This window comes from Mustela nivalis (assembly GCF_964662115.1).
Source record: "Mustela nivalis genome assembly, chromosome: 14".
NCBI lineage: Eukaryota > Metazoa > Chordata > Mammalia > Carnivora > Mustelidae > Mustela > Mustela nivalis.
In genome coordinates this window covers 79,113,108-79,135,932 of record NC_139033.1, presented here as the reverse complement: position 1 = coordinate 79,135,932, position 22,825 = coordinate 79,113,108, and the positions used below count along the sequence as shown (strand labels likewise).

The window sequence follows — 22,825 nt, the reverse complement described above, 5'->3', positions numbered from 1 at the left end:
AAAAGTCTGAGTTAAAAAAAAATGTATTTCAGACAAATTACTTAGGAAATATTTTATTGTACAAAATTTACATTTGTTGTATATAGTGAAAAGCATGGCAAAACAACTTTTTTGTTAATCCATTTTCTTTGAGCTTTTTTTTGTGAAAAGTAAAGATTTATTTTCTAATACATTCTTACATAATGTAGCTTTCTATATAGTTAATAGTTGTGTTGGTAATAAGTATCTTGGGACATAAGGTATAAAACTGAAAAAAGGTCAAAAAAGTGCAGGGGGAAGACCACTGCCAAAGAGCAATCTCCACGAACTTGGCATTTTCCACCGCAAGGCAGATGCTGTGGGGTCATCACACTGTAAATGAAGAACAAAATACTTTAATCCTTCAATTTTACCATCAAATTCCCTTTTAGCAGTTAAGTAGCATAATACTCTCCCTTCTCTAGGTTTTTTTTTTTTTTTTTAGTTTTTGTTCTTTTTGGTCCTGGCATTTTTAGCTGAGTTTTACTGTAAGGGAAAACAAAGCAATATATTTCTTTTTTTTTCTTTTTATGTTAACTGAAGATAAATTTCTTTAAGTTCCAAATCATAAAGATATGCCAGAAAGGCTATGGAGTCTATCAAGTAAAATCATACTTGAAAGGAACAGGGGTTGAATAATAATAAAAAAAATCAGTGCTCTGTGATTTATATCAATTTGTTCCTAGCAAAACCATGAATAAAAAAGTATCTATCATATCATTATGGTACTTCTATTATGCCTAAAAGCTAACTGATTTCCTGGGTGTAATGCTTTTATGTCGTAATATAGAACAGTATTTTAATTATAATGCATATTCAATAGTTATAGTATTGCTCACATAAACAGGTTTCACTTTCCTTAAAAAAAAAAAGTCCTGAATTCTAAAGACATTTGTTTATTCTTCTAAGAATGTGCCTAGTTTAATTAATGCAACATGAACAATTAACACAATAAAGTACTTAAGATTTTCCTTTCTGGAAAATCAGTGTTAATGAAACAACTGTAGACAACTGGTTGGTTAAATGCGCTCTTCTCTTTTCAAAAGTTCAACTAAACTAAATTTTATATAAAGATGTATCTATACTTAACAAATTCTCACTTATTTGGTCTACTTATATAGAATAAAAATGTTTATAAATATATAGAGAAATCAGAGGCTTAAGGTATAGTAAAACTTACACATGGTTTAAGTATCTGAAGCCATTCGTTAAGATACTCAACAAGACCTAATGCATCTGGGATATTGTCTCCTTCTGAAACAAATTTCAGCAGAATCACCATTGCAATTTCTTTAGAACAGCTGCAACAAATACAGAGGATAATTAAGTATTCTTCTATGGATACAAGATGCTGATTCTATTCTGTGTCTATTTTTATAGTTAAGACAATCTGCCAGGTTTTAGGCAAGGAGAAGATTTCTGGAAGACTTCTAATAAGATTACTTATTTATTCCCCTTTGCTCCAGATATATGCTATTTGTGGGACAGGATTAGAAGCCATTTAATGCCCACGTTGGGCATCTTGTGTCTCATATAAGCCTGCATGAAAAATTGTCCCCACCGAAGTATGTTCTACTTCCTAAATCTGCTGTAGAAGATAGTGATTTTCAGAAGCACGACTGCAGGGAGATTGAAAGAAAATAACACCCTTGTTACTAATAACCTAAAGCAGTGAGAGAAAACTGTGGAACTGAATAAAGGGAAAAAATTTACTATTACTTTTTTTTTTAAGGATATTTATTTATTTGAGAGAAAGAGATAGCAAGAGGGAATATGAGGGACGGTACAGGGAGAGGGAGGAGGCCCCCCACTGATCAGGGAGCCTAAGACGGGGCTAGATCCCAGGACCTCAAGACTAAGACCTGAGCTGAAGGCAGACACTTAACCAACAGAGCCACCCAGGTACCCCTTTACTATTACTTCTTACAGATTCCATCTACTAAGTGATTATTATGTGCTAAGCACTATCTGCATATTTTATAGTTCTATCCCTACAACAATTCTTGAGGAAGTTATAATTATCTCCATTTTATAACTGAATCAGTTTGGGATAATGGGAACATGGACAGAATGCCTGGATTCAAATTCTAGCTCTGTCACTTACCAGACATGTTGAGCAAGTTACTTAATCAGAGCTTCAGTGTGTATCATTTGTAAAAGAGGGAACACAACAGAACTTCCCTCACAGGTTGTTGTGAGGTATAAAGGAGGCAGTGGAGGCAAAGTGGTTAAAACAGTGCCCAATACATAGTCAGTACCATGTATGTGCTAGCTATTATAATAAAGTGTCGCTCTCGGCCCGCAAGAACGACAATAAAGTAACTGAAGTTTAAAGGGTTTGAAATGTAGTTAACATACTCAAAGTTCTCTATCTATGCAGTGGCAGAGGTGGGACTTGAATCCAGGTCTTTTGGAAGGTCTTTTGGTCTCTTAACTGTAGCTATAAATGCCTTAAGCTAGTGATGAGATGGAGATAAATAAATGCAAAAAGCTTCCTGTTTGCCAAAAAAAGCAAAAATTATTTTTAATACTCTAAAACCAAGGACTATGAGGAAAATGCGTTCTCACTGACAGACAGCGACAGAAATAAAGGTGAGTTGGGTTTCTAAGCAGGGGATTTCAGATGTGGAGAAGACTCTGAGAAGTAGGTTCAGAAGTCTCAGATGTACAGGAGAGCCTCCCACTGCATCTCAGTCTCTAAGTATCAAAAATTGGCCAGGGTGCTTTGGTGGCTTACTCAGTTAAGTGTTCAACTCTTGATTTCAGTCTGGGTCAGGATCTCAGGGTCGTGAGATTATGCTTCACACTGGACTCCACACTGAGGGTGGAGTTTGCTTGGGATTCTCTCTCTCCCCTTTCCTCTGCCCCTCACCCCCGCTTGCATGCTCCCTCTCTCCCTAAAATAAATAAATATAGGAAATCGAAAGTTGTTAGCACTAGTTACATCATCTCACTTTGTAATCCTCAAATATCTTTAGGGCTCTTGAGCTTTGTATGGTAGCACTGTGAGCCATGATGACTCAGAAGATTCTAGTTCCTAAACATTCATGCTCTGTTAGCCTGAGAAATGGCTCCTGCTTAGAGAGAGGCTAGCTTCCCTTGCTGTGCCTTCATTTTCAAGCCTCTAAGTTCAAAAATGCAGGGGTAGGTCTTGAATTTACAATGTTTCCACTACTAGTTTGTAACATGAAGAGTAGCATGATAGTTTTAATACCACCCTCTGGTGCTCTCTGTAAAAATGGAAAGTGGAGAATGGCTAATTTTATTACTCTCTGTGACATCAAAATCTAGCACATGAAATACATCCATTATTAAATTATAAATGTACTTTGATTCCAATTAAATATGAGAGATTTCAGGTCAGCCACACCACTGCTACCACCTATCATTAGGGTAACAAATATTATCTTTTCCAGAAATCAGAATACATATTTGTTCTCATAATGGGAAGGCTAATATATATGTTATAAATAATTTAGCAAAAATAGTTTTCTCAATTTCAAAAATTCTATATTGCAGTGAATGTATAATTGCACTGAACATTAAACATGGGTTTGATTATAAATGAAAGATTTGCATTAGAAAATTAAAACTGATTTTGTGAGAAACATTTTTAAATAGGATGAACTCTAAAGTTTAAGTTAGACTTATCTTGCAGGTACACACACATTCAATTCAAGTATATTTTAAAGGAGTTGGGAAGAGAACAAGTGAAAAATTAGTAATGGTAGTTACTTCTGGGTGATAGAGCTGTGTATTATAAATATTATTTCTTTGGGCTATTCTACATTTTCCAAATGTTCTATGATGAGTACGTCTAACTTTTATAATATTTTGCTATCATCACTAACTTTGTGAGCAAGTTTACACCTACCCAGAAGTTATTCTTTGGTCTCATGGAGTTTTGCCCTACACACGTGGCTCAGAATTCTGACAAAGACTCAGGGAGACCCCTAAGGCTCTTCTTGAATAGCCCTTTTCTGGTTCTCTGCCTCATTCATTCCAGGTGTCCCAGCATTCCTCAATCATGATATCTGCCTTCTCAACTCAGCAAGACCACTCTGCTCAGGTTCCCTCCCCTTCTTTGTGCTGTAGTCCACAAAGTATCTGTAAGGAGAAAGCAGGGGCGACCGTAGGACTTACTTGTCTTCTCTCAGGGACCACAACTGTGTGCTGTTTGCTATCCAATGTCTGAAAAAGTTGTTTCATTAATTTTGTCCAATTTCTAGTTGTTGATGGCAAGATAGCAAATCTGATTTGTAAAGAACTAACAAGTCAGCGTGAAGGAGCAGAGAGCTGTGAGAATACAAAGAGTCCTTGTGCAGAAGGGAGAAGCAAGGGAGGGCACAAGGAGTGCTCTGTGAGGTGACTCTTGGAAACGGGGTTAGTTTTTGCAAGGTAGATAAGAGAGAAAAGTACACCAGACAAGGGAAGGAAGAATGAGACAGCTTTTAGGAAACTGGCTGCTAGTCATTTAGTTGGAGTCCAAGGCACCAAGGAATGAGCCAGGCAAGGAAATCCTGCAGGGCCTTATATGGGGAGTATGACCCAGATTCTGCACACAGCAAGTAAAACTGCTGATGCACTTTACTCAGGGGATGTTGTGATCAGTCTTGAATTTTAATTCTAACAACACTCGAGATGGAACAGAGCGAGTAAGGAGGAAGCAGGGGGAATCACTCAAAAGATCTTGATAGCAGCTGCTACAGACCAAACCCATGTCCCTCCAAAACTGAAGCCCTAAACCCCAATGCAACTATATCTGGAGAAAGATCTGTGCAGGTAATTAGGATTAAATCAGTCATAAAGTGAAGGACCTAATCTGACAGTACTGTGGTCTTTTTTTTTTTTTTAAAGATTTTATTTATTTACTTGACAGAGAGAGATCACAAGCAGGCAGAGAGGCAGAGAGAGACAGAGAGAGAGAGAGAGGGAGAGAGAGAGAGGAGGAAACAGGCTCCCCGCTGTGCAGAGAGCCCAATGCGGGACTCGATCCCAGGACCCTGAGATCACGACCTGAGCCGAAGGCAGTGGCCCAACCCACTGAGCCACCCAGGCGCCCAGTACTGTGGTCTTATAAGGAGGGAAGAAATGAGAGGTCTCTCTCTGTCATGTGAGGATATGGCCAGAAGGTAGCCCTCTGCAAGCCATGAAGAGGGCCCTCACCAGAATCCAACCATGCTGGCTCCCCAATCTCAGGCTTCTAGCCTCCAGAACTGTGAGCAAATAAACTTGGGGTTTAACCAACCCCGCTGACGGTATTTTGTTATGGCAGTCCAATCAGACTAACAGCAGTCTAAGCTACTATGTGATGTGGCCTGAATGAAGCAAGAGAAGGACTGAAAGCTAGCTGGTGGTCTGTAGGGCAGGTGCAGAGGATGGTTACGTAGCCAGGGCCTCCACCAAAAGAATACTTGAAGTGATATTTTATACTATGCGGAATGTGCTAGAGAGGAAAAGAAGTAAAAACAGAAATGACAGACTAGGAAAAGAAAAATGGGAAGGAATGATGGTTTTAATAGGAATAGAGTAGATTTTCAGAGACAAAGAGAAAGCTGAAATGGTACACAAGTATGGCCAGAGACAGACAAAACAAGCTGTACTGGGAAAACAACCTGAAATGCCTGTATCCTTTCTGAGAAGTCTTGAATATTTTGGAAAGGAGCAGTGGCAAAAGTAATTATAAATAACAAGGAACAAATTCACCTTTTAGACAAAGAATAAAGCTCATGTGATCGTGAACCATGAATGCTAGCTCCAGAATGAAGTGGTTAGATGTGCAGGATCTGAGGCCAGATGTCTACGTTTGACTCCTGGCTCTGCCACAGATTACCCACATGGCTTTTAGCACGTATTTCATCTTGTTGCTCTTTAGTTTTCTTATTCATAACACGTGGTTAACATATACCTATGAGCTTATTAGGAGAATTAAGTAATTTAATACACATAAAGTGCACAGAACAGTGCCAGGCCCTTAATGAGTTATTACCATGACTACTACTTGTGTTACTATTATGACTTCTTCGGGTCATGCAAGAGTCACAATGTAGATTTTAGGACAAGCAAATCAGTCGTTCTATTTGCTAAGGCTAGGTTTACACTCCGATATGTATTATGTTTAGTAAGGAGGCAGATTTATTGGTTGACTTCGAGCAATGATGGCACAGATATATTTAAATTTCTTCTAGGTTATCTCTCTAAAGCCACCTCTAAAGCTCCTCTAAAGCCACCACTGACAGCACAAAAAGATGCTGTTCATTCATCTCTCCTCAAGGGAGAGGAGGGAGTAGACTATGAGCTTTGTACAATTTTGTACAAAAATTTGTACAATATTTACAAATTAAATAATCATCTGAAACGGTCTCAAGCAACTCTTGTAACATAGAACCGAGGGGAAAAAAGAGAAGGGCAGGCGGGCTTCAGCTCCTGTGGTCCCTACCTGGCCCAGTGCCTTTTCTAAACTGGAAAGACCAGGAGCCAGACACTCCTGCTCCTCTTTCCTGAGACCACTAAATGCTGTCCTCCCCCTCTTCATAACCGTTGGCTCTGTTATCCACGAACCCACCAGGTACATCAACTCCCGGCAAGGAAGAGTCAGAGGGAGTTGAAGCATACAGCATGGCCTTCTGGTTAGCCCCAAACTTAGCCTCGGGTCGTATGAGACAGAAAGCTAAGGGCAGGCAAAAATAGGGACAGTGTAAGTGTCTATAAATCTGATGGCCGGCTGGGTCATCATGTAAGTCATACAAATCAATTTATGAAAAAGGGGCTAAAAGAAAAAAAAAGACCTCTTTCTAATTTCCACCTTTACTTTCACTTGCCTTCTAGAAGTTCATGATTCCCAAAGACTAATCAAGAGTGACTGCAGAGTATTTAAAAGAAAAATGCACAAAAACAACCATAAATCTGTTATTGGGCACATAATATATAAAGATATGATTTGTGACAACAGTATCACAATGGGTTGGGGGAGGCAGTGTGTATGGGAGTAGTTTTTGTGTGCAGTTGAAGTTAAATTGGTATCAACTCAAATTAGACTGTTACAACTTTAGAATGTTATATGCAATCACCATGGAAACCACAAAGAAAGTATCTATAGAACATACACAAAAGAAAATGTGAAGAGACTCAAAAGAGGTCACTATAAAAAATCAACTAAGCACAAAAGAAGGCTGCAAAGCAGCAAATGAAGAACAAAAAAAGCTATAAGATATATAGAAAACAAAGAGCAAAATGTAAGTCCTTCATCACTAATTACCTTTAATGCAAATGGGATTAAATTCTCTAATCAAAAGACAGATTGGCAGAATGGATTAAAAAACATGATCCTACTATGTACTGTCTACAAGAGACTTACTTTGAATATAAGGATACACACAGTTTGAAAGTGAAGAGATGGAAAAAGATATTCCATATAAATAGTAACCAAGAGAGCAGCATGGGTATACAAATATCAGAAAAAATAGACTTCAAGAACTGTTATGAAAGACCAAGAAGGCCATTATATATTGATAAAAGAGCCAATTCATCAAGAAGACATAACAAATATAAAGACATATTCACAAAGCAGGAGCCCCCAAATTATGAAGCAAACACTGAGAGAACTGAAGGGAGAACTACATACAGTGCTACAGTAATGACTGGAGACTTCAACAGCCTACATGCAGACTGAGAAGGAAAGAGAAGACGTACACAACACTGGTTAAGACCTAACAGATACATACAGAATACTCTACAAAAGCAGAATACACATTTTTCTCAAGTGCACACAGAACATTCTCCAGGACAGACCTTTGGTAGGGCACAAAAGAACACCTGATAAATGAAAAAGATTAAAATCACACAAAATGTCTTTTTTTTATCACAACAGCATGATCCCAGAATCAATAACAGAAGAAAAACTGGAAAATTCACAAATATGTGGAAATTAAACAACACAATATCCAACAACTAATTGGTCAAAGAAGAAATCACAAGGTAAATTAGAAAATTTAGGGGTGAATGAAAATGTAAACAACATGCTGAACTTAGGAGATGCAGCTAAGGCAGATTAAGAGGGAAAGTAAGAGCTACAAATGCACATTTAAAAAAAGAAATTTCACAGATTAATAACCAGAGTTTACGCTTAGGATCTACAAAAATAAAAGCAAACTAAATCTGGAGTTAGCAGAAGAAAGGAAATAATGAAGATTAGAGTAGAGATAAATAAAATAGAGAACAGAAAAATAAGAGAAAAATCAATAAAACCAAAAGTTGGTTATTTGAAAAGATCAAGAAAATTGAGAAGAAAAAAAGACTCAAATTACTAAAATCAGAAATGAAGGTAAAGACCTTAGTATGGATTTTGAATAGGAGTTGTTATTGGATAAATGTAGATGCTCTGTTTAGAACAATGACAAAGATCTGAAAGCAGATAGTTGGTGATTGATATACAACACTGTGAATTCATAAATGGCAATTAACTGTACACTTAAAAACAGTTACATTAATGTTTTAATGTTTCATATATTTTACCATAATTTAAAAAAAGACTGATTGTAGAGGTTGCAGAGAGTAAGTTTCAGGATCCTTAACATGCTGCACATTATAAAACATTAAATTTGGTATTTTAAGAACCAATTCTCCTAAGACTAAATTTCAATCTTTCCCCTGAATGTAAGAGTACCTATTTTATAAAGATATTTTCAAAGTTCCAATAGAATCCAACACACTCTCCCACTTATCTTACTTTCACTTTTTTTTTTTTTAAAGTAGGCTCCATGCCCAATGTGGGTATTTAATAAACTCACTACCCTGAGGATCAAGAGTCACATGCCCTTCTGACTGAGCCAGCCAGGTACTCCTCTTAATTTTTAAATAAGGTGGGGAACAAATGAACAAACAAACAAACTCACCCTTCATCATAAAGTGTTTTTGTGATACCTCCTCCAGGAATACGAATACAAAACTCAGAATCACTTATTTCAGGAATGCATGGGCTTTTTTCCATTTCTTCCCAGTTAAGGCTCGTTATTTTAGTTTGAATACTTTTTTGCACACAAGGTGTGAGTAGGTACCTGAAGGGAGTACTGGAAGCAAACATATAATTAACTTTCTAAAAACCCACCAAAAAATATGAACATTAAGGCAAGTTTTTTAAGCAAATGTTTGTTCTCTCTATAGTCTGTTGCTAAAGCAAAGCACAAGGCTCAGCAGTCTACAGAAGAATAACATGTAAAAATACTGCTCTGGCTTGCTATTTACATACTTAGAGGAGAGAGTATAAAGACAGGCCAATTTTAACTAAGGCAAGGCCATCATGAAGATAACCTATTTCCCACAGCTCTGCTCCCTTCTGGCCATGAAGCTTTTTGTGAGATTCCTAGATGTGTTGTATCTATCATGAGATTACTAAAAATTAGCTCCAATTTTGAAAGGTTCGTCTTGGCTAATGTTTCCTTCATCATGATTTTTTGGTGCATAAATGAAAATGAAATAATGAAATAAATCTATTTCTTGGATATTTTGCCTTCTATTTAGCTAGGAGTTCAGTCTGACATGCCTGGGTTTCTGTGATGGCGAAATGAATAGAAATGTGAATCCAGTCTTCCAAAAAATTATCATCCAGTAAATCTTAGGTACCCTTTCTCTTTTTTTCTTCATCAGCTGAGCTCTGTGATGTCGCCACAGACAATACCAAACAATCTAAGCACAGTTCCAGAACCATCTCTATCTTTATACCAAAGCCTTCCTTGGGTCCCAATCATAGGACTACCTAACCATACTCTCTCCTATCTCTTGACTTTGTTCTATCTAAATTCCAGAGAGGGGAGGTAAAGATATACATGGTTTTAAAAACTTATTTTAGCTTTTCAATAGAGACACCATAATAATACAGAGTAAAACATAACAAAATTTTTCAAAGGCAAAAACATACCTGCGAAGCTGTAGATCATTCCGGTGATATGAATGACTACTTGAAAGAACAATGACTTTGGCACAGTTACTACTTTTCACCCAGGAAAGCAGTTTTTCACAGAATGGTTTTGATTTATACTTCGTATATCATTGAAAGAATAAAAAGAAAGTCTAAAAGTTAGATCTTAGCATATAATAGTATCCTTTAAAATATTTTATCGACCTTATGTGATGATAAATAATTCATATATATAAAATTGTAATTATTTTCAGATTCACTTACTGTCCTTAAAGTAAAGACGAGGGATGCAGAGCAATGAATTTTTTATTCTATCTTTACAATTAAATAAATCGTGAGGAATCTAGATTTCAAAAAAATTCTATTCTGACTGGTAAAGGAAAATTTCTCAGTTCTCTACTTGAGTAATAATTACTTAAAAACTATCACATGGACATCTATGAGATGTTCTGGCTAGAAATTTCTTAACGGAACATAATTAGAAAATAATCAGGTGAACCTAGGATGCCGAATATCTGGCACTGATCCTCAAAGGCGTCAGTATTATGAAGAACAGAAAAAGGCCACTTCTACATCAATGGCTACCAACTAAAAAGATATTATAGCCGAATGTAACATGTGAAACTTGATTGGATCCAGATTTGAAGAATATTTTAGGGACAACTTGGGAAATTTGACTATGTCTTATGATACTACTGAATAATTCATTAAATGCTGATTTTCTTAGAGAATGCTGCTGTGATTGTGAAAGAGAATGTCCTTATTCTTTTTTTTTTTTTTTTTAAGATTTTATTTATTTGACAGAGAGAGATCACAAGTAAGCAGAGAGGCAGGCAGAGAGAGGGGGGAAGCAGGCTCCCTGCTGAGCAGAGAGCCCAATGTGGGGCTCGATCCCAGGACACCGAGACCACGACCTGAGTTGAAGGCAGAGGCTTAATCCAATGAGACAACCAGGCACCCGAGAATGTCCTTATTCTTGAAAGATGCATGGTGAAGTATTTTTGGGTAAAATATGATGACATCAGTAGCCTACTTTTGGATCCTTTGGCAGAAGGAAACTGTGCATGCACATGGAAATAGAGTAGAAAAAGCAGGTATGGCAAGATGTTAACAGCTGGTTAATCTGGAAAGTGGGTTATGAAATTTTGGGGAGAAAAACTCACTTTATGGAAACTCTTCACAGACTGTTAATAAAATATGAAAGAATTTAAAATGCAGATAAGAAATAGCTAGCTTTTGAAATAGTAAGGTGGTACAGTATGATTAAGAGAAGTAGGCTCTGGAGTCAAGCTGCCTGGTCTAGAATGCTGGCTTTACCTCCTACACAGACCATGTGTCTCAGGGAAAATGCTTAAACTTCCCGTGTTTCAGCTGACATATTTCTGACCTCCCAAAAGATGGTATTTAATCCACTTAACCAGTATTGACCAAGTGCTTCTCTACATGCTAGGCACTATTCTGGAAGGTGGGGATATAAGAGTGAATGACACATTGTCACTTCTCTCAGAAAACTCACTTTATACTAGTTGTAAATGATAAATATATGATATGCCAAGTAGTGAGAAGCTGTGAAGAAAACCACCCCAGGATAAGACCACAGAAAGGGTGGTCAGGGAAGGCATTTCTGATGAGGTAACATTTAAGCAAGGACTGAAGGAAGTGAGCCATTTAGGTATCTAGGGGAAAAGTATTCCAGGCAGGAAGAACAATGTAAAGACTCTGGGACAGGAGTGAGCTTAATCTGTCTGAACAACAGAGCAGCTAGTATGGCTGAGTGCAAGAGGGAAACAGGCAATGAGCTCTAAGTTAGACCAGGTTGAGCAGCTGTCAAGGAGAACGCTCTGTAATAAAAGCAGAGCTCTTTATGGCAGCTGCTTGCCACATGTTACTATGGAAACTTCAAATGTAACTAGTGTAAAGGAGAAACTAGTTTTTAATTTTATTTACTTTTAGCTTACCAATCAAAATTTAAATAGCTACATATAGCTAGTGGGTACTGCACCAGGACAGAGGTAGAACCAGGATAAGCCAAAGTAAGGGCTGTGAGTTCACTGGGAATCAAACAGGAAGCCCCCAGAGGGTTTGAAGAGAGAAGTGATGTGTTTGATTTAGATTTAAAGGATCACTGGTGGTGCTATTTACAAATAGAATATTAGGTATTTGTGGGAACGTGTAGCAGTGGTTTGAACAATAGTGGTAGCAGTGGAAGAGGAAAAGAAGATTCAGAATTTATTCTGACACATACGTAATTTAAATGTATATGCCACTGGTTGAAATGCAACACAAATGGAGTAAACCGAAAATATTCCTATGCTTAAATGTTTTCACCAATGCTACCTGAAGAGAATACATAAGACCTACCCTGTATGTCCCAAGTCCTTTCAATATAATCATAAAACAATGGTAACACCTCTGAAATTTTGTAATATTCTCTATAGAACCACACTTTTCTTAATTGTACATACAGTAAAAAGAGCAGAACTGAGTTTTGAATCTTCATTCTCAATAATACTTAGTATTTTCTCATTATATTTAAATTTGATCACTTTAAAATGACAAATACACTAACCTTAATAAAAATGGATCTTAACTGAAGAGCCACCAGCTTCTTCGAAGGCAATGCATATACTACAAAGACAAAAAAATGAAATAAGATACTTAAAATGATGGAGTCATACAAATAAAATTACTAACATAAAAACTAAAATTGAATTGTAAGAACTTTTATACCTAACATTTTCAATAAATAAATATAAAACATATGAACTATATCATTCAGTTAAAATATTTTAATAGTACCTTAAAATGCATCTGTGACCTTTATTCTACAGAACAGATTCATTTCTGTCGAGTTAATGGTTTATGTATTTTATTTTTATTTTTTTATAGGTTGGGGCCAAAGAGAGAAAACAAACCTTGAGCAAGCTCCATGCCCAGTACAGAACCCAGTGTGGGGCTTGATCTCACAACCCTGAGATCATGATCTGAGCTGCAATCAAGAGTCAGACGTTTAATGGATTGAGCCACACAGGCGTGCCTGACAAGATAACTGTAAGAAAATATCAAAAATTATTCTTCTTCTCTGACTGCAAAACCAGAGAAGTATTCCTCTGGAAACTTCTGGCATTATGACAAATAAAATCATTCTTAAGAATGTTTTTAGTTTCTGATATTCTCCCCTCTTCTGTTAGAGAACAGCAAAACTCACTGGGATTAAGAGAAAAATAAAATGCAAAAGATGTTAGCCATATGATAAAATCTCTGAAATAGGCACATTTGTGTTCTTTAGGAGTTTCTGAAAGAGAACATGCAAAATAAATGTAAAATTTTCTGTGAGTCAATGTGTGTGCTCTTCTTCTGGGAAAAGGATCCATAACCTTCATCACATTCTAGAAAGGGCCTACTTTGCTGATGTTTAACATATCCCTGCCCAAAAACAAGAAGCTCTGAAATGAACCAAGAATGAAATATGGAGTCTCTTGGAAGCATGATTAGGCTCCTGTGCTGAAGAGTAAGCTCTTAGTTACAGTAAATAACCCAGCCTTCAGCAAATCCTTTGGTAGTTCATGTCCTTCCAGTTTTAGGTCTTTTGGGGAGTATCTTGTTTGGGGAGTATCTTGTATGGTGTGACTAGGGGCTATGGTGCATCAGCAAGTCTAGTGACTACCAGTTATGTTCAGGACAAAGGAGGCAAGAGAAGAAAGTTTGGAACTAGGGAAAAGAGCACAAATTTAGGGGAAAGAGACTGAGATGTGGGCCATTCAGGCCTGTAATCTATCTCTGACATACACATCCACTGCAATTCAACAGACATAGTAGGAAGAGATGTATCTGTAGGGAATGGGTAAAATGTTAAGATACACCAGCTCCTATAATAGCAACACTCATGTTCTCCATCAGTGCATCATGCTTATCTTTTTTAAGATCCTGCTTCCCATTACTTTGCTGAAGTGATAAAATATGAAACCAACATCACCTTTCATGTATTCTGGTGCAAAATATTTAGCTTTTATCTAATGAAGCCTTTGGATCTAAGTACTGTTACAGAAAATACAGAGACTAGAGGAACAGATATGCAGGTATAAGTCAAATGACAAGTCAAATGACAAATAATCAAATGTAGCAAGTGAGACGTCCTATAAGACAATGGGTCCAGTTTCTTCCTCAATAAGTCAGTTTCATGAAGAAGGGGAAAAGAAGAGACTGCTCTAGAGTAAAAGAAATTCCGGAGGCACAATAATCAAATGACTACTATAGGTCTTTGCTTAGACAAACTAACTTTAAAGGATCTTTTGGGGGGCACCTGGGTGGATCAGTGGGTTAAAGCGTCTGCCTTCAGCTCAGGTCATGATCTCAGGGTCCTGGGATTGAGTCCCGCATCAGGCTCTCTGCTCAGCATAAGCCTCTCTGCCTCTCTGCCTACTTGTGATCTCTCCCTCTGTCAAATAAGTAAATAAAATATTTTAAAAAAAGGACATTTTGGGGTACACTGGAACAATGAGAATATGATAGGGTATATGAAGACACTAAGAAATTGCTAATTTTGTTAAACGTGATGGTATTTTAGCTATACAAGAAATTGTTCTTAAAAGACGCATACCTGAAGATAGAATGTCATGATGTTTATAATTTATTTTAAAATATCTTATCTTAATAATAAAGTGGATTAAAGGACTTTACCCAACTGACTTGATGCATGTTTATGTCAGAGAAAACCCAGTGGGTGTTCTACTAGAGTGAAAGTGTATTACAGGCCTGAATGGCCCACATCTCAGAGCCTTGCTTAGAAGCTCACTTACACCAATTATTAGTCATGTGACCTTAACTTCTCTGTGCAATGGTTTCCTCATCAATAAAACTACCCAAAGAGTAGCTGTGAGGATTAAATGAATTAATATATTTAAACACATAGTGTTCAGGGACGCCTGGGTGGCTCAGTTGGTTGGACGACTGCCTTCGGCTCAGGTCATGATCCCGGAGTCCCGGGATCGAGTCCCGCATCGGGCTCCCAGCTCCATGGGAAGTCTGCTTCGCTCTCTGACCTTCTCCTAGCTCATGCTCTCTCTCACTGTCTCTCTCTCAAATAAATAAATAAAATCTTTAAAAAAAAAATAAATAAACACATAGTGTTCAGCTCATAGGAAATACTCAATAAAATGATAGTTGTTATCATTAGTGGAAGTATATAAATTCTAGTTCTACCATTTACACTCCCTTTATCCTTTAAGGCAGTAACTGAAATTCAGTCTTGTGTTAACAGAGCCATCATTCCTGCAGGAATTTTAATATTAAGGACTTCTTTTTAAAAAATATTTTATTTATTTGTGAGAGAGAGAGAGGACACAGGCAGGGAGAGCAGCAGGCAGAGGGAGAAGTAGGCTCCCTACTGAGCAGGGAGCCCAACATGGGACTCAATCCCAGGACCCTGAGATTATGACCCGAGCTGAAGGCAGCCACTTAACTGACTGAGCCACCGAGGTGCCCCTTAAGGTTACTTTTTATAAGTTTATTTCCTTATTGCAAGCTAGTGGCACCATCAATAAGATGGACCAAAAAAAAAAGGCTCTTCATTTGTCTTTTAGCCCATTAATGGTCTTTCATGCTATTCTAGCACCTGTGGCTTTCACCTTAAAATTGTAAACAGAAAACTGCGCAACCAACAGAGCAGCTTGCCGACAAAGCAAGTGGATACTCCTGTGCTTCATGATGAATGGCTTTCCCCTCCTAGCTAAGAGTAGTACCACATTACAAACACAATGGTCAGTGCAGTATCAACTGTGTTCCCCAATTAATCAAGCTTGATAGTCCAATGAAGAACTGTGTGATTTATGGCATAGGAAAAGCCTACACCTACTAGTACTATTAGGCAACTCAATCTCTCTGAGCCTTATTGACATTACATTATTATGGATTCTATAATAATATGAAAGGATGACTACGAGGCTAAAGTAAGGTAGCGCATGTTAAACATATAAACTGAACCTGGTGGAATTCTTTTCCCCTTTCTTGGTATTAGTGGTGCTTATACTTGCCAGAAAGACAGAAATTAAAACTGAGGATAAAAGAAGGAAAAAAAAAATGCTAAAAAAAAAAAACAAAAACAAACCAACCACCTCAAATTCTAGTTAAAGAAGTATGGTCATTATAGGAGCTGCTATTTCAAAAAGGCTAAGAACCAGATGTGAGAGAACAGGACGTGACCAGGTCATAAATTCTGCACAAAGCTGGCACTGAGTACACATCTGCTATAAAACAGTATCAGTAGAATCTATATCTAATTTAAAACCATTCTCCCTTAGAACAGAATAAAACAGGCTTAAGTCTTACATACTTTCAGCATTTATACTGAGTTCTGTTGAATTTCCTTCTGCAGTTGCATATGGATTGTTTCCAACCATCGGCACAAGACAATCGGTATAGAAGTAACCGATCTTACACATATTTAGTGTCGAAATAATCAAATCCATTGCAAGCTGGCCAACATTTCCAACAGATACTGCTGGCTGAAATAATAAAAACACAAAAATGTTCGTTAAGTCATTGAATTACCAGCATTTTTTAAAGTTTAGACAGAAAACACTAATCACAGGACTGCCTTTGGATGGTTATGCTCAGGTACGTCATAGCTGTGGAGACTCATTAGCTGCCACTGAGGCTTCCTCTACTTTTGAGACTACTGATCTAACATTTGTGGAACACTTACCATGTGTCTATCATTGCTCTAGGCACTAGGAATGCAGTAAGACAAACTGACAAAAGTTCCTGCCCTCATAGAGCTTCCATTCAAGTGACGGAGTGGTTTAATGTAATAAAATAGTGAAATAGAGGCAGGCTTCACTTTATTGAGCTTCACAGATAATGTGTTTTTTTACAAACTGAAGGTTTGTGGCAACCCTCATTCAAGGAAGTCTATTAGCACCATTTTCCCAACAGCATTTGCTCACTTTGTGTCTGTTACATTTTGGTAAATCTCTCAACACTTCAAACTTTTTCACTATTATTATTTGTTATTATTTGATCTGCAATCATTGACTGTGACTCACTGAAAGCTCAGATGATAGTCAGCATTCTGTAGCAATAAAGTATCTTAAAGTTAAGGTATGCACATTGTTTTTTTAGACTGAATGCTATTGCAAACTTCAGACTACAGTATAAAGATAATTTTCACATGTACTGGGAAACCAAAAAATTCATTAGACTTGCTTTATTGCGGTATTCCACTGTACTGCTGTGGTTTGAAACCAAACCCCTGATATCTCTGAGGTATGTCTATATACAGTTGTAACTGCTATGGAGAAAAAGTAAGTGAGAGTGTTCGTATGTATGTGGTTGGTTGCAATTTTAAATAGGGTGATCAAGAAAAGAATTACTTTAGCTGACCAGTTAATTATGGACCTGAAAGACGTAAGGAAGACAGCCACAAAAAGACCAGGGAAAAGAACACTTCAAGCAGTGGGAAGGCAAGTGTAAAGTCCTCTTGGGTCATCTTTCCATCTGCTTTGTTAGTGCCTAAGGTTGGGGTCAGCTTTTTTTCACATTAAACACACATGCATATTTATCCTCATGACTTCAAAGAGTCCAACTGTCAAATCTCTATCTATAGCCCAAAATATTTATCCAAACTTCAGATCCTAATGTGTATCTCCACATGGTTATCTCATAGGCAATGCATATTCAACATGTACAAAACTAAACTTCTGCCTAAACTTGTCCTCACATTTTGTATTTTTGAAAAGAGCAACAATTACTCATTTAATTACCTAACTCAAGAAACTTCTCCCTTTTCTCTTACCAACCACATCAAATACTCATCTGATTTTCATTGATTCTATTTACAAAGTATCTCTTTAATGTAGCTCTTCTTTTGTATTCTTCTAGCAATTGCTTTTTTTCCCCTCCATCTTGTTTCTCTGGGTCCCTCAGGGTGGTCTCCCACTTCTCATTGTTCTCATCTATTAATCTCCTGGTTTTCTCTTATAATTCCCTTTCCTCTTCTCAAGGATTTTGCTACTTTAGTTAGACCCTCACTCTCCTGCATCATCCACCTTTTCTTCACTATTGGATTCTTCCCATCAGCATATACACACATGTTGTAATCTTTTCTTCTAAAATACCCTCCCTTGATCCCACATATTCCCCTAGCTACCACCTCACTTCTTGGTGTCTCTTCGAACTCAAAATTCCTCAGCTGCCCACTAAAACATAAGCAGGAACTTTGTGCTTTCTTTTTAAGATTTTATTCATTTATCTGAGAGAGACAAAGTAAGAGAGAGCGAGAGCATGAGAGAGGAGAAGGTCAGAGGGAGACGCAGACTCCCCGCGGAGCTGGGAGCCCGATGTGGGACTCGATCCCAGGACTCTGGGATCATAACCTGAGCTGAAGGCAGTTGCTTAACCAGCTGAGCCACCCAGGCAACCAGGAACTTTATTTCTGAATTGATCAACAAATACGTACATATACAAGTCTCCATCCCTTCTTCCACTTATTCAAACTACTCCAATATGGCTTCCCTTCCTTCACCGCTCTATTGTTGTCAAGGTTACCACCAATAATCCTTTGGACATTACTTTCCCTACAAATTTTAATCTTCTGCCAGGTATCTTACTAGCAGTCTCTGGAGAAGTCTGGACTCAAGGTCCACTGATATGGTTGCAGCCTATGAACAGGCAAGACCCTGAAATCCTTACCTGAGAGAACGAGCCTAAGACCCCATCCAGGTTGTACCAGTTCTCAGAGCACGCCCACACCCCCTTCTCCTTGTCCTAAGATAACTTCCTGACATCAGGGACTCAATTTTGCCTCATTCTGATGTCAAGTCTCTACTCCAAAGTAAACATGGGAATATATAGTACTTACATGTTTCATCTCCTGCAAGGATACCTTTCCCTTTTGTGATAAATAAATATTTTTCAGGGAGATACTTTGAAATTACATAAAATTTCCCTTTTCAATACCTTATCATACACTAATTTTAATATTCATTCATATTTCTTGAATACACCATTAAGGTGAAAATTGCCCAAAAGTGATTACCATCACTTAAAAACCTGAGATATGACTGACATTAACATTTTTACCAGTCTTAGGTATATAACACAATTTGATACATGTATATATTGTGAAAAGATTACCACAATAGGTTTACTTAACATTAATCAACCAGTTACAAATTTTTCTTGTAATGAGAACTTTTAAGATCTATCTCTTAGCAAGGTTCAAATACACACAATACAGTATTATTATAGACACCACGCCCTACAATTGACACCCAAGACTTATTTATAACTGGGGATTTGTACCTTTTCCCTGTCTTTATTTCATTTCAAGCAGCCCTTGTCCTCACCCGCCTCTGACAACCATCAATTTGTTCTCTGTGTCTATGAGGTTCCCCCTCTTGCCCCGCCCCTGGATTCCACACATAAAACTTTTAACAGGTCCTTGTGTCCCTCCCCCTCCCAATAAGTCCTAGGGTTCTTCTGTACCCTTTTCAAAGTACTATCCTTGCATTTATTGCCCTTACTGGTTTACGTGTGTTTCCAACTAGACTGCACACCTCCTGAGGACAAAGACCTAGTCTTATTTAATATTTTTACATTACACACTCTTTACTGAAACAGTGACGGAATATGGCAATATTAGGAGCAGTAAAACCGTTATGTTAGCTGCTGACGAAGATAACTTTTATTACCTCACTTGTAGTTTCCTAGTTAGTGACCAAGTGTTGCAAGCTTACGACTGGCTCTGCTACTAGCTGAAGAAAGATTTTCTAGGATATAATGAAAAGAAAATGGCCCGTACCTATGCACAACGTTACCTGAAACAACCAAACACATTATGTTTCACAGTCAACGAAGACTACAAGCGCCCGTCTCAGAAACGTATGGTGATAGCGCCGCATCCAGCGACCACCTGTCTGCAGTGCAGGCTGCAAACCTGAGACAGAAGCAAGGACCGCCCTCTGTCCCAGGGCTGGTGAAACACCTTGACTCGCGGTGGCGAGCCACCTCAGAAATCTTTCGAGAAGAAGCACCCCAAGCCCGGCACGCGGTGCTCGCGAAAGCGGAGACTCACCATTAGGAAGGTGTAGCCCGCGAGGTCGGGGACCGATTCTCCGCAGGGAACGAACATGGTCGCACAGATGTGGGAGAACCGGGGGAGCTCGGCGCCGGCAGAAACCAAGGTCCCGAAAAAGCGAAACCGCGAACGCCGCGCCGCGTAGGTGCGTCGGAGTCCCCAGAGCCCCTAGCGACGGGGGCGGGGCGGGGCGGGGCGGGGTCCGCCGAGGCGCTCGGCGTGGGGTCCTAAAGGGTCCGTCCACATCTCTGCCCGTCCGCAGGGCGCAAAGGGCCCGCGACGGGGGGAAAGATGGGGACGGGCAGTGCCCGCGGAGACGTTGGCAGGGCAGGACGGTGGGGAGCGCTGAGCTCGCGGGATGCGGACCCCCAGAGAAGGATGCGGCAGGCGGAGGCGATCAGGCAGGAAGGGGGGCAGCCCGAGCCCTGGTAGTCCGCGCCGTTTGAAAGCAACAGTTGAGCGCCGCCGCTGCCTCGGCTCCCACCCAGCGCCGGTCCTGACGCGGCGTCGCGCCCCCGCGGGAGCTGCGTGAGGCCAAGCAGGCGCGCCGGCTCTCCTCAGCGGCGACTGGCATTCCGGGGCTGGGTGGGACGCGCCCGAAGCGGGGAGAAGCGCGGTGAGGCGCCGGCCCCAAAGATGTCGCTGCCTCCGGAGAAAGCCTCGGAGCTGAAGCAGCTCATCCACCAGCAGCTGAGCAAGGTGAGGGCCGCGGGCGCCGGGCCACCGGGGGCCTCTCTGGCCGCCTTTGGTCCTGAGCGCCCAGCCTGGCGTCCCGAGATCCGGTCGACGGCGGCGCATGTTTGCGTGGGACGCGAGCGCAGGCTCTGGGGCTCAGAGCGCGGGCTGGACGGGGTCCGGGGTCGCAGCCCAGGGCTGCTTCCTAGCCTTGGTGAAAGAGAACAATGCGGACAGGTGCTGGTGAGAGTTTGAGGTGACGGAACGCGGCAGAGAGAGAGCACAGCTGTGCCGCCGGAGCGTTCATCCTGCGGTTACTGGGTATCCGATCCAGTACAAGTTGTTTGGAGCAGGTGGATATTCAGAACTCAGGAATTAGAATTACTTTAAGGGTGAAACTTGTGTCTTTGAAGTTGAACCAAATCAGCAGTTCTTAAGTCACGAAAGGGAAGTTACTAAAGGTTTTGTAATGAAAGTGTTTGTGATAGTGGGGCGTTCAAGGACATTGTTCAGGTGCTTGGCTGAATGCGGTAAGCTGAAGTAATACAAGCTACCGTTCATTGTGCCCCTGTATGTAAGGCTTTGTGGTAAGTGTTTAGCATCTTTTACCTAAGCCTCACAGTAATCTGGGTAGGGCACTACTTTTTCCAGATTCATAAAGGGTAAAAAAGTTGACTCAGTGTCACCTCTAATAAGTTCAAGGCTGAAATTCATTCTCTTGATTTCCTGCTCCAAGTCTGTGTTCTCCTGATCATACTACCCTCTTTCAAAAGGTCTTTTTTTGTTGAGTGTTACTTGTGGGGAAAGGGTAACAAAGGTAGTACGTAGATAACCAGCAGAAATTATTCCTAGAATTTGTACCCCCCAAAAAAATTCATCCTAAAATTTTTTTTCTTTTAAAAAGTCTTGCCTTTATTCTCATTGACTTCTAGTGACAATGTTACGTTTACTATTAGCTTGAGAAGCCTTCCTGAATTTTGTCTATCCACTTTCCCTCTTTTTTCCCCCCCTTGGGTGTTTTAGAAAGAAATTAGTTAATTGGCAATGTTTGATAGCTTCATGAATGTAAATTGTAATGCGAGTTTTCCACATAGATGGATGTCCATGGCAGAATAAGGGAAATCCTCGCTGAGACAATAAGGGAAGAATTGGCACCAGATCAACAACAGTTATCAACAGAAGATTTGATCAAAGCCCTTAGACGTCGGGGGATCATTGATGATGTGATGAAAGAACTTAATTTTGTTACTGTGAGTAATCTGTTAAGGGAAAAATTTTGAGTTTGTTCCCATGCTTAGTGCTGCTTATAAGGTCCATATTTGGGGTTTCTTTTTAGTCAAATCACTTTAAAACAAGACCATTTTTGTTTAGTAATATCCTTACTTCAAGGATAAGCTAACTCTACCCTTGATTGTAGCAAGGATTATTTATCAGAGAGATTGGAGTTACATACTATATTTTTCTCTCTAAAATGACAGAATTTTCTGTTGTTATTCTCTAGGTCTATAATTTTAAGTGTATATATTTCAGTTAAATTAGTTCACCATAACCTAGTTCTTTTTCACTAGTATTCTATAATTTTTTTTTAAGATTAGGCATATTTTTAAAATAAACACATTCTTTTGGAAGTCCGTTCTCTATGATCAACAAATTATCCATTTCTTTAAGAAAATAATTGTGTAAGAACCTTCAAATCTCTTTATACAAATAGGTCAGTAGTGGGATGATAGCCTCAGTGCACAAATTAGTAAGTAGGCCTTCTTTTGAAAATGAGGCAATAATGAGAAACTGTGACCTAATAATGCCTGGGTAATATAATGTAAAAATTGGATGGACTACCTAATACACTGGGGAATAAGTATTTTAATACAGCCTCTTTTTTTGGTTTTTGAGGTTTATAAACCCATTTGTTTAAAAATTGACCCAGTAACAGTTTTTGCTGTGTGAATGTCATTCCCTTATTATAATCAGTTCATAATCATAAGCCAAATGTCATATTAGGCTTAGAAAAAGTTTAACCTTGTTTAAGATGTTAAGGATTTGTTTTTTGCGTTCTGTGGACATTGAACACAGTTAAATTCCTTATTAGATTTTAGGTGTGACCAGTCACATCATCTTTTTTTTGCAGGCTTTTCATTATT

The 22,825-nt window shown here is 38.9% G+C and overlaps 2 protein-coding genes and 1 long non-coding RNA gene across 4 annotated transcripts in view; 2 read left to right on the top strand and 1 right to left on the bottom strand.

The window, feature by feature from the left end:
- Positions 1 to 13,270, top strand: part of LOC309847360 — a 55,496-nt gene extending 42,226 nt beyond the window's left edge. Inside the window, exon 2 of the long non-coding RNA XR_014302424.1 lies at positions 12,824 to 13,270. This is a non-coding gene — a long non-coding RNA (uncharacterized lncRNA). The remainder of the gene's footprint in view (positions 1 to 12,823) is intronic.
- PSMG2 (proteasome assembly chaperone 2) lies at positions 38 to 20,225 on the bottom strand. Its single transcript, XM_082697421.1, has 7 exons — positions 20,007 to 20,225; positions 16,266 to 16,437; positions 12,504 to 12,562; positions 9,935 to 10,053; positions 8,913 to 9,086; positions 1,199 to 1,319; positions 38 to 351 (listed from the first exon to the last, which is right to left on the bottom strand). The coding sequence occupies exons 1-7, from the start codon at positions 20,061 to 20,063 to the stop codon at positions 259 to 261; spliced, it is 795 nt and encodes a 264-aa protein (XP_082553547.1). The 5' UTR covers positions 20,064 to 20,225; the 3' UTR covers positions 38 to 258.
- Positions 20,207 to 22,825, top strand: part of CEP76 (centrosomal protein 76) — a 35,009-nt gene continuing 32,390 nt past the window's right edge. For both annotated transcript variants that reach the window (XM_082697412.1, XM_082697411.1), the window contains exons 1-2: positions 20,207 to 20,708; positions 21,779 to 21,934. In XM_082697412.1, coding sequence (XP_082553538.1) covers positions 20,646 to 20,708; positions 21,779 to 21,934 — 219 coding nt within the window. In that variant the 5' untranslated portion in view covers positions 20,207 to 20,645. The remainder of the gene's footprint in view (positions 20,709 to 21,778; positions 21,935 to 22,825) is intronic.

Coding starts and splice junctions, on each gene's coding strand:
- PSMG2 (XM_082697421.1), bottom strand. CDS start 20,063: ATGTTCGTTCCCTGCGGAGAATCGGTCCCCGACCTCGCGGGCTACACC. Junction 10,054..12,503: donor TAAGATCCATTTTTATTAAG/GTTAGTGTATTT, acceptor TGATATACGAAG/TATAAATCAAAACCATTCTG. Junction 9,087..9,934: donor AATGATCTACAGCTTCGCAG/GTATGTTTTTGC, acceptor GTTTGCTTCCAG/TACTCCCTTCAGGTACCTAC.